General features: G+C 41.3%; 1 protein-coding gene across 6 annotated transcripts in view; it reads right to left on the bottom strand.

Annotated features, from left to right (window-relative positions):
- The window catches only part of arhgap32b (Rho GTPase activating protein 32b), a 112,477-nt gene that overhangs the window by 69,434 nt on the left and 30,500 nt on the right, over window positions 1-12,543 (bottom strand). For 5 of the 6 annotated variants that reach the window (XM_029447696.1, XM_029447695.1, XM_029447697.1 and 2 more), the window contains one exon: window positions 1,074-1,179. The exons of the other annotated variant lie outside the window; for it this stretch is intronic. In XM_029447696.1, coding sequence (XP_029303556.1) covers window positions 1,074-1,179 — 106 coding nt within the window. The remainder of the gene's footprint in view (window positions 1-1,073; window positions 1,180-12,543) is intronic. 6 annotated transcript variants of the gene reach the window in all.

The following is a 12,543-nucleotide window of genomic DNA, read 5'->3' as shown; positions in this document are numbered from 1 at the left end:
TCTGCCAGGAAAATTGTGTGTGTGTGTGTGTGTGTGTGTGTGTTCCAAATGCTTTTCTTGACTTTGTGAATAGATGATTTAAATTAATGTGGAAGCTTTGAATTAGTTCACGCCTATTCCTAGTCTGATCTAAATGCAAAATGTCATGTCAAATATATAATTATCAAAAAAAGATTGTACAGTTCCTTTTATCATTACGTTGCAGTGTTTTGTTCCTTTATGCCTTGTCGACAGAGCAACAGGGCAATAGTGTGACAGCTTACACTAAGTTGCTTAGCGCTTCTCATCACCTCCTCGAACCACCGGAGACATACATAATGCATGCCACTCCAGTACGTCTCGTATCAAATATTGAACAAAGAATAGCAGACATGCAGTATTAAAGCCCCGCCTCTGTGATCAATATTCATTAGCATGGTGAGATTTGTAGTTTCTCTTTCTCTCTGTTGCCCGATCGAAGAGAGCACTTGCGATAGGGTTCCAACCACACGCCGACCACGGGTGGCTCGGCATGTTACCATGGAGACGGCCTCATTTTCACCGTGCTGTTGATGCAAGAAGTAAGACTCGCACCACAGAGGGAAGGGAAAGAAATAATGAATGATGCTGTCTGGTGAATGGAATCCAGCGTGGAGAGTCGGGCTGAAATAAACAGATGACATACGAGTACACAGATAAGCAGATCACTATCTATGCAAAGAGTTTGAAATGGGGCGGCTTTAGGACGCCAACAGTCGCCTGCATTAATCACGAATGTGTGATAGTGTTTCAGGAACAGCGGAGATGCGATTTCGATTAGAGAGAAAGACACAACTAATCAATCCACTGGCTTAAAAACAGACGCTGATAAGAATGTGACAGGCAGATCAGGGGGCTGTGGTGTTATCACTGGATCTGACATGTCAGCAATGACACTCAGGGAGCTTTAGTTGACCCGGGATGAGAGCAGGACATCGACGGAAGCACTGTATGTATTCAAAACAGGAGCTGTCTCACGTGGGCCAATGTATGCAAAAGAGAGAGCATCACAATAACTGTGTGTGTGTGTGTGTGTGTGTGTGTGTGTGTCTCACCATGGCACTTATGGTCTCCTCCCAGTCAGGTCTCTCTCTGGGATGGATGTTAGCCAGTTCAGGCACAATATCGTCGTCCTCCAGGTGACGTCCGGGTCTCAGGCTCCTATAGCAACACACACATTGATCTGGTGATGATTTTGTTGATTAATGAATTAACTTTATCAAAGAAAATGTCAACAAAGTGAAAAAGTGACAATCACAATTTCCCAGTGATTGCTTGACTTGGGCTTCAGGAAGCTGTGCTGGGTATTTCTATTTTATTTGGTCATCTTTTAGGATAAATGATGAATCAATTAGTAATGAAAGTGATCTTCAGTTGCAGCTCTACGACAGAAGATATTAAGTGAGCCTGCCATTCTGTCTGATGAGACAAGATCTTTCTGGACCTTTTTGGAGTTTAACATAAGAGTTGTAGTTTGGGCAGATCAATGACGGAGAGGCTGCACGGCCCAGCTCAGGACATCTAGAATATGATGAGTCTGGTCCAAGCAACAACCTCAGGGGCTGAGCAGTGAAGCCTCTGCGGAAGTACCAACAACTGCAGTTCATCGAAATGGCCACTTGAGCCTGGCTCCAAAACGGTGTTTATAATATTGTTGTTTTTTTTTTACCCGTCATCCTGAAGGCAGCAGCGACACTACTTCTACATGAGTCTAATAAACCTGAGTAGACAATAGAGCGACATGAAAGAGCAGAAGATCTGTTTTGGGGAGGATGGAAGGCTTGTTGCATCTGCACGGCAACAGTGTCTAGCAAATGGTGAAACAATGTCTCTGCATTGAGATAACTGGACTTAAGGGCCGGGAACTCTGAGTCAAGATGTAGGGAAGTAAAGTTTAGTAATAAGCGTTTCTCTGTACTCCCTCTCACACTTCTGCTCACTGATCTTACTTTATCTTTCAGTCACATTATTCCACTTTTCTCAGCTCAACACTTGTGTAAGTCTCTATACCCAGACCCTTGAAAGCAGGACTTACAGATACAAAAAGCATTTCCCAACGTTTCCCTTTGTTGCAATTTATTCAATTCAGAAAGTGAACAGAATGTTTGTAAAGCTCTGCAGTGGACCCTACTGTCACTTCTAAGTTCAAGTTTAACTTAATTATCTACGCAAGTTAAATTGACTTGGTCAATAATACACTCAAAGCCCATTAAAGCCAGTGAGGCTGAGAAAGATCACTGACATTCTTTAGAATTGGTGGAGACGTGCTGCTGACTGCTTTGGGACCCAAAAGGTCATCAACATAAGCTCGATGAGAAATGAACAACAGGGAGGCAAAGAAAGTGCTACAACAGAAATGTACTTGGTGATGACCGTCCATTAATATAAATATTTTTTGGTGTGGTCCTAGTGCAGGGGTGCCCACACTGCTGTCGGAGGTTTGTGCGACGGGGGGTGGGGAGGTGCTGGTGCGTAGTTCACTCTCTTTTCCTCCACTCTGTCTCTGACTGTAGGTGTGTGTACGGGAGCGAAACAGAGTGGAGGAGGTGAATGTGCAAGGCAAGAAAAAAAAACTAGAATTTCTGGCGGCGTGGGGTTCTGTTGGGGGAATATATATGGATATATTTTTTTAGCGGTGCGTGATCTACCCGCACTACGGTCGACCTTTTGGGCACCCCTGGTCTAGTGGAACGGCTTCCAAATAGAACACCAGATGGTTGTGAGTTCAACACCAGGGCTGCCACCATTGTGCCCCTGAGCAAGGCAGTTAACCCTGAGCTGCTCCAGGGAGACTGTCCCTGTAGTTAGTTCACTGTAAGTCGCTCTGGATAAGAGCGTCTGATAAATGACAAATAATAATAATACCCAAATCCAACTCTTCTGAGTATCCGACTCTTATCCCCTGCAGTCTTCAATGGGGGCTTTAAAAAGTTTCACAACGGATTCACAGTCACTTAGATTCAGTTAGAGAGCAAACTATCATATAGAATTCAAACTTTAAGATTTGAATTGGAAGGTCAACAAAAGGTAGTTATTTCAGGCCTACTGCACTAAATTATCTTTTCTAATTAAGGTGTTGCATTAATCATGTATCCTCACTATTTATAGGGGGTGGAGATTAATATTCAGCACTTGGACTTAACATAAGGGTGATTTATTATACCTTCATAAAGTGGTTATTTGGCATGGAATATATGGAGGATATCTGTAGTAGGGACATTTCTGCCACTTTCTTTTTCAGAAAAGCATTACTTTTCTTTTCTTTTTCAGAATCACAGTCAGTACGGATTAGCAGTTGTCAGGGTGGTAAATGGTTAGCTAACTTTTTTTTTTAAAGGTTATATTAGTAATTATAATGTCTTGGCTGTGTAACTTACATTTATGAAGTTAGCCAACTAGATTCATTAGCCAAGAAGCTAGTGCATGGGTCTTCAACAGGGGGTCCGCAACCCCTAAGGGGTCCTCAGTTAGTGCAGGGGGGCCGTGAATTTATTGTCTGATAATGTTTTAATTCACGTTGTTGTAGGCCCAGTTTAATATGCAACTCCATTTTATACATATGTAGTAGGGGTCCCTGCTTGGTTTTTCTTTTAGATGAGGGGTCCCTGGCCTGAAAAAAGTTGAAGACCCCTGAGTTAGTGATTCTGGCAGAAGTTAGCTGGCTACATATCAAAACAGCTATGATGCAAGATATTTAAGTGAAGACTGACTTACAAATGGAATTTAATGAAAGGTTCATAAAACTAGGATCGTGTCCAAAACTGTAAAAACGACTTCTTTGGTTTGCCTCTGTAACATTCTAACTGCGTTTCCTTACTTCCCTTGTTACCAAACTCAACTAGCAATTGGATTGGAGCTGCATTGGCAACATAAGTCTGTTTCCATCCAAAAATAAATACTTGAAATATTGATTCACTGTGGTGAAAAAATCGGTCTATCAATAAAACCAGAATGGAAAGAGACACAGCGAATATAAGACCTAATATTATATCACAGTAGTGGATGGAAACTGCTGTTAATTAGGATCTTTTGCTGATTTTCTGAAAGTTCAGTTATAACGTGCCCTACATTTGAATGGAAACCTGGCTATTGTAACGCAGAGATGTTGACAGAGCAAGAGAGACAGAGCAAGTGTCCAAGGACGACACTGCACACAGCTGACACTTTTAAAGAGGGCAAATGAGTAAAACTGAATGGAAAGGTTAATGTGTGCTTATGTGGATAATAGCAAACAGGATAACATATTATATACACAATATATACAAAGAAATGGTGTTTGCTCAATATCAATTATTCTTTATCATGATTGCTCTTCAAAATAATATTGATGGCCTTGCAAAATGTTATTTGATATGATCTTAAGTCCCACCTCACGTGCAACAAAATGGAGGCACAAATATAATTCCATACAATGAGATGTTTATCCAATAGTGTAAGAAAGCCATCATCTTCAGACGTGTTAAATGACGGTCTTGTTTTAAGTGATAAGAAATAACTTGTGAGAAGTCTTCCATAATTTCTGGGCCACTGCCTGACATCCCACAGCCACAATGAACCTAATGACATGCTTTAAGCACCACTCACCAGGCAGGCTGCAGAACCACTGAGACAGGGTGAAGCACTTTCAGACGCCACAGATGAAGGCCAAGACACTGCATTTCACTCGCCAAGTATCACCTTCTCTGTTTAGAAGTGTGGTGCATTCTCGGCATTCCTTGGTGAGGAGGCGAAAGCAGAAAGAAACTGCTCCTTCCAGCACCTGCTCCAAACACTCTTAATAACACCGCAGCCAGAAAACCTTGCTTTGACCTTTTGATCAGCAGCACTGTCGCCTGCTTTCCACCTCTATCCCTCTCCCTTTATAGAAAACCAGATAAGAGGAGAAACTGACAGACAAGAAAGGAAGAAGACTTCCCTTTGACTTCTATAGCTTCTATCATGCCCAGTCAATTGCTTCCCTCTCCAACTCTGTAAGAAACAAGACAGAGAACCTTCTTAAAATCAAAGGTTTTAATCTTTACCATTTCTCTCAGTGTTGGTGCATAAAAGCAACAGCAGCTCTATTTTGCTTAGAAAATGAAAGTCATAACATTCTCTCTTAATTTTTACTCAACCACCACTTTACTGTGTCTCTGGTATTAGGCTGCCTTGCCACTGAATGCCTAAATCAACATATGCTTAACCTCAAACAGAAATCATGTGGGTGTCATGCACTAATATTGCATCACCTGTTGCTGCTCCGTTAGCTTCAGGACTTTTCACTTCTGTAGACCAACAGGTTTAAGAGTGGATGAGATATACAACAAAAAGCTGAAACACCAATATCACAGAACCTCTATTGCAAGATGCTCTGGAGCAGAGCTACCACGAGCAAAGGAAAATGCTACACCACAGCCTCTTTACCGTTGGACAGAGCCAGACTCTCAGTTTTCAGTCTTTATGCTAAACTCAGCTAATCTGTTGGTGGTTTTAGCTTCATGTCATGTACAGATACGTTGGTGGAATCCATCTTCTCTCTTAACTCTCAGCGAAGCAGCACATTTTCTAAAATATAAAAACTAGGTAAAAAGTTCTCCTGAATGGGGCTTATAAACTGTTTCTCCTCCCTGCCCCCTCCAAGGTACTTGTTTGCCATGTTGTAGGGATGCTAATACAGAAAAATATTTCTGACCAATAGCCAACCCTCGTTAACCCACCAATAACTGTTAGCCAACAAGACAATATATGCAGCCTTTAATGCAGCGGTGCCTAACAAGCAGCCAAGCTGCAACGATAACCCGATGCACAAGCAGGTTAAATCTATCATTCACTGCTAGCTGCAGTGTTTGCGCAAACCGAAGCAACTTGGTCCTGCTGATTAAAGTAGAGGGGGTTAGCCCCAAAGCTGGCAGGGCTTGTAGTCACTTGTTCTGTGAATTAATTGTATACAGGCATGCAAAGATCACTCTACCGATACGACTGAATAATGTTGTAGAACAGTGGAAACACATTATATTTACATATTATATTTACATACATTTGTATTTGTGTGAAATGTATCAAAACTGGGGGAGAAATATACAATATATTGTGTTATGACCCTGGGTCATCATGTGTTTGATGTGATCTTGCTTTCCTTCCCTCAGTTTATCAGTTTTCATGTGTGTGAGTGTGCAAGGGTGGTGAAACAGGTGGTGCCTTGTGATTGGACCATTCCCTCAATTGCTGCCTCCTGGTTGGTCCACATCAGTCCCTTTTAAACTGCAGCCTGACATTCGATCGCCCCTCTCTCACCTCTACTACTCCCAACAAGGAGCCAGCATTTAGTGTGTTCTGAGATGTGTGTGGAAGTCGTGTTGTTCCGTCGGCCATTTGGCAAGTTTGTTGTTGTGTTTAGAACAAGGTAAATGTGTGATTGCTGTCCAATGTAAATATTCTGCTTATGTTCTTTAGCTAGAGCACACTTAAGAGCAGTTTGGTAAGAGGGAGAATCCCTTTTTGTTTCCTGTTGAACCCTTTTCCTGTTTCTAATGTAGGAGCTCAGGTTAGAGACTTGCCTTTTGTTTAACTTTTGTTATGGAAGTTAAGGGTTTTTTGTTTGTCGTTTTAGGCATTGCTCACCTCTAAAGATAAATAAACTGCTGGCTTTGAATTGAGATTTACAATATGTCGCTGGCCTTTCATGAGAGTGGGAAGATTGGGGAGTCACACTGCATGTTGTGTCTAGGTTCCACCAGATTGGGGACATAACAATTTGCCTACTGAACTATCCATATTGGTGCTGATCCAGGTCTAGGTCATTGTGGCAGCAAACTAACCAAGGTAATCCAGACCTGAGGTGTTCCCAAGGCAGATCTCCACGAGTTCTGGTTCTACCACAGGGTCCTCCTACCAGTTAGACGTGCCCGGAAAACCTCCAAAGAAAGACACCCAGGAGGAATCCTGATCAGATGGCTACATTTTCCACACAGTATCACGCTCCCTTTTACTTATTTTTGCCCTTACTTATGAACAAGACCCCAAGATACTTGAATTGTTTTGCTCGGGGCAGCAACTCACAGGGAGCATTGGGCAGAGAACCACAGCCTCAGACTTGGAGGTGTTGACTCTCATACCCATCGCTTCACATTTGGCTGCAAACCGCCCCAGTGTGTACTGAAGGTCATAGTCTGAAGAAGCCAACAGAACCACATCATCTGCAAAGAGCAGAGAAACAATTCTAAGTTCCCTAACTGGACACTCTCCATCTGCACCTTGAGATCCCATCCATGAAGACTACGTACAGAATCCTTGACAAGACCAACAACCAAGGAAAATATGTTTGACTTCATGCTATATACATAAATGTAAGAATATGGCCAATACTAGAAAAGTTACGATACCCTGCCATTAACATACAATACCCTCATTTTATCAGTATCTGATCTTTAAGAATGACAGTGTAATTAAGAGCAATAAGAGCCATATTTATGTGTTGCGTCTACAATGAAATATGGCACTAAAGTACTGTAGCCTACTGTAGGAGTTGCACCCGCCTATACTTATTAGAACGTGAACCAAGACGGAAAACACTTTATTGTTCCCACATTGTCAACAGCAGCGACGGCGCGTTACAGCCTCTTTCTGTTCTTACATTTCACAATAAAAGCCGACATACACTGCGTCACTGTCTAAGAGAGGGGACTTAAATTCACTCAGAGCATTTCGCTAAGAGGCAACTCAACAAAATAGCTGACAGAACTGCTCTCACACATCTCTGCAAGGATTTCACTTTTTATAAGTAAAAATAAAATAAAATAATAAAAAGCAGGGAGAAAACTATTTAAAAAAAATGAGTGAAGTCTTGTTTGTGGCTAAAGTGCATTGTTAGATTCTGTACACTGGAGAAGGGCGGAGGAGAGAGTTTGGCATGTGAAGGTGGAGACTGGAGATGTGAACGTGTAAAGAGTTTTTCCAGTCCTGGTTGGATATTAAAATGTATGAACACATTATGGTACAATAATTACTAATGTTTTATGACTTCCTTTCACATCCTCCACTGCCTAAATACAAAAATAAAAAATGATGTTACCTAATATTCCACTACTTTTCCTAATGTTTTAGGTTTTCGCAGGGTATCGCTTTAGTATCGGTATCGAGATGCTTTAGGCAGGTATCGTATGGAAGTCATAATTTTGGTATCGTAGTAACACTAATCTCAGCCCTTTCTAACCCTAGGCAGGTTGAGTGTGTGTGTGTATGTGTGTGGGTGTGTGTGTTACAAACAGCCGCAGACAAATAATCCAAAAAGTCAGCTGAAAGCAAAACTGATCATAGACAGTCACGTTAGAAGCTTTTATTTGTAACCGACAGTTGAAACCTAATAAACAGCACAACTCTATTTATGAGGCAAGAAAAAATAAAACCAGCCAAACCGAAGCAAGGGCTGCCAGTGATCAATATTTATAAGAGCAACTCTTAAAAACAAAGCATGTTTTCTCTACTGGACTGCACACATATGGATATTTGCCACTTTTAGAACTGCCAATAATACCCTCCAGTGAATCTCATGGCATTGGTCTGATGAAAGAGATATTCAATGAGTGAACTGCTGAATCACTGAAAACTAACTAACTGTCTTGAATTGTGATTCTGCTAAAATAAATGAACTGGAATGAATAAGTTTCTTCCAGTCTGTTATATAGAGTCGTAATTGTTGTTCACATGCCCGTCACAAAAGAGTTTACCATTATTCTTTTTGTGTTTTGTAAATATGAGCAGCAAAATAATGCAAGTGAAATGTAATCAGTTAGTTTAGTCAGTTGCTTTGACATAAATGATCAGTCAATCGATGGAGTGAGAAGATATGTTCCTGCGTTCACACATCTGTGTTCAGTCTGTATAGTCATTTAACAATTGTCAGCGTGAATCTTCAAAACTCCGGTTTTTGCTCTCCTGACATTTAATGGGAGTTTGACTCAGAGAACATTTGAGCTTTTATCCAGATATAAGATCTATTTTAAAAGCGTGACAACATTTCTAAGCCAGCAAAAAGTATTCAGCTTGGTTTCGGGTCGCTAAAGACATTGGATCAATGAGAAGGAAAGGCTTTGTTAACCTGCACAACAGCAGGGAAGTGGAAGTAGTTCAAGCACTGGGTTTCTGCAGGGTTCACCAAGTTAGTTTTAAGACTTTTAAAAGACTTTTAATACTATAGAGAATACAATTAAGACCCGTTTCAGGATCATATCAACCAGAGTATGAAAGTATGTTGAAAAACCAGTAGAGAAGATGAATTGTGTATCATACATTACAGGTTATAAAAAATGTTTGGTAGTACTTCCACTAAGCTGCAGAAAATAGTTGGATGGATTAACCAGACTAATAAGTAGTGCTGAACAATTACTTGCTTTTAATAGTAGATAGAGTGTCATCTTCTAATAACAAGAGCTGCAACTTTAATTAGAACTTGCATAATTATGCGTCTTAACAAGACGTCAACCACAATTTAATGGCTATAATGACAACTGTCACTGGTAAATCGGAGTTTCGGACTTCCGGTGGAATTGCAATGCATGCTGGTGTGGCAAGCCTAGAAAAGTGAGCACCAACTCTACAAGGGCCGCCATATTGGATTTCTTCTCTACGTGTTTACATTATATTTAGCTTATTCTTCAAGCGTGTTTACATTGTATTTGGCTAGTTTTTAGTGTGTAACCATCGCTCTTCTAGTTATGGGATTTGGACACCGACATTGTGTGGTGAAAGGATGTTCACAGTGGGAGAAAGCTAAATAAATGGGCAGAATCTCATTGTGAGCTTCACGATTGCAAAAATTGCGACTGCAAGCCCCCGTTCGAACTATTTCCATTTCCAACAGCACTAAAGAACAATGATAGAAGGCTAGCATGGACCAAAGCTTTAAAGAGACAGGATTACAATGGGAAGTCTTTGGAGCCCAAGAAATCTTTGCGGATTTGCAGTGAGCATTTCATGCAAGGAAAACCAACAAATGAATTCCCTGATCCTGAACTCGACCTGGGGTATGTAGTCTATCTACTTGATTTATATATTGACAAATGTACTTTCTATATATTGAGTTTTATAATAATTAACAAACACAAGTTAGGTATATATTTATAATAGTTTACCCTGCAACACAACTGCAATAAGCACAATATCGCCAGTTTTCTTGACTGCGCAGATCCATGCAGAATGTGGCGTATGGGAAACTTTCATTGAATGAGTACATTTTGCTTCACTCAGAATCTGCGAGAGGATTGAAAGATATTTGTTTCAACCAGCCAGAGTCAAACAGTCTAAATGCTTTGCCTTCTTTGTATTCATTCAAAGTTCGTTTATGAAACTCGACATGGTTCCCTGGGTGGTCAGACATTAAAAATAATGTTATATCACTGAGGTATATCGGCGGCCAAGAAGTCATGCTGTTGTTTTCATTGACCCAGCCATCCTGCAATGTCAAGGGATCAGGCACTGAAACGCCACTCGGCATAACCAAAAGCTTAGTCTTTTCTTTTTCTGTGATTGAAAGTCTTTCGTTAGCTGTTGGTTGCTCCTCAATGCCCATCTCTGATGCAGCAAACACCCTGGCAATAAGCTCGAGTTTTGTTCCTGAAACCTTTAAATTCCGCTTGCGGCAAAATACTTTCAAAGCTTCGACTTTCCACATCTGAACCTCATCATAAGAAAGGAGTTCAGAACTCATTGTAGAGTAGTAGCTTGAAGAATAAGCTAAATACAATGTAAACACGTAGAGAAGAAATCCAATATGGCAGCCCTTGTGGAGTTGGTGCTCACTTTTCTAGGCTTGCCACACCAGCATGCATTGCGATTCCACCGGAAGCCCGAAACTCCGATTCCGTCTATTAAAGCTACTTCTTGGAGATGGAGAAACCACAAAAGAAACATTTGCTGTTGCCTGGTTATTATCCTCACTCTTTGCATGCCGGTGTCTCTACATGTTGGTCAAAGATGGCTTTGTAGAAGCAGAGATGCCACATTTGGCAAGTCTGTCTGATCACCTAAAAACTGATACTGAACTGAGACCTCCAGGATTCAGGCTTGTGAAGCAGTCCTGTTGTGATAAACACAATTTAAATCACAATTGCTCAGGAAAATGGTTGTTTTCCTTAAATCCTACTAAAGAGAACAGGTTGAGTAAACGACATATGAGTATTACTCATCACAGTGCTTCTAAGAATACATGTTCACTGTAGCCTGTCCAGAGTAAATAATCCACAATCATATCAATTGTGAACCCTGCAGACGTTTCATTTCCACTGCAAAGGAAAAGCCTCGGAAAGCAACAAGCGATTGGTAGGCAATGCACTGGATTACAACCTTATGCATTTTCTGGATCTCGTCCACTAGCTCCAAGTCTCTCCAGGCAGCCAACAGTTTAGCTCCTGTCCCACTGAGGCAGTTTCTGTCCTGCATATGGCATAGCAGACAAGACAGGAGTCAATCGTTTATCTATTCTTGTTTCTATTATTAGGTTCTGCCATCCAGATATTTATACCATTAGCTCAATAAACTGGTATCATCCTACAAGGGGAAACTCTGCCCAAGCAATCAGATCTGGGATATTGTGGTATTCCAGTTGCACTACAGCTCAGCCAGCTATCCATGCTAAACTAAAATATGCCAGTATGTCTCTATAAATATTCCTCTGTTGATACAAATGTACAGAAACACGTAGGGTTGGGCGATGTCATAGTAGAGGTTGGCATTTGACGATGATATCCTTGTTGGGGGGGGGGGTTGTCTTGAAGGCTACTCCTATAGGCTAAAGGTGCTGTACTTTTAACTGATCGAACTGTGATGATGTTCTTATTCAAAATTGTTTGATTAAATAATATTCAGGCATCTTGCTGCGTCTGTCTTTCCTCTCTAACCGAGTGCTGAGCACTGAGACAGCAAACTATATTCTACATGTATAATATTCTTCTCCTTTCTCTTCTTTTCACTCACTCACTCTCAGTAATAGGTTGGACCACTGTCTAATGTATGCTAAGCTGCTGCTGCCATGGTAACTCCGGAGCAGGATTTAGACACAGTTCAGGACTGGGGGGGGCAGGTGGAGGGGCCGAGCAGCTTTAACTGTAATCCCCCCCAAACCCCCCAAAAAGATAACATACAGCAGCACGCATTTGAAGATGCACACACCCACAGCACCACACACTAATGCAGCAGTATATGCTGGGTATCCTGTATATTTCAGAGCAGGCGGGTGAAGTCAGAATGTGAGTGGTGACTAACAGAAATAGTAAGGAAGTGACTAAATGAGTCACAGCCATAGTTTCCATCTCTGATTGTACAATGTGTCAAAGGAGATCCCCAGGAAGTGTTGGAGATTAGTTATACATCATTGGCAGAGAGTGTAACAACTGTAATGTAGAGGAGATCAGTGATATTTCAACAGCACGGGGGGGACATACCTAGATGCCCCAAACAGCAACGATGGCAGTTTGTTGTGTGTGCGTTAATTGCCTGCACATGTGACAGCGATGTTTGTCCTAAAACATCCTTGTGAAGCATGTATGTGTA

This window comes from Cottoperca gobio, chromosome 14 (assembly GCF_900634415.1).
Source record: "Cottoperca gobio chromosome 14, fCotGob3.1, whole genome shotgun sequence".
Taxonomy (NCBI): domain Eukaryota; kingdom Metazoa; phylum Chordata; class Actinopteri; order Perciformes; family Bovichtidae; genus Cottoperca; species Cottoperca gobio.
This window is presented reverse-complemented; position numbering and strand designations above follow the sequence as displayed.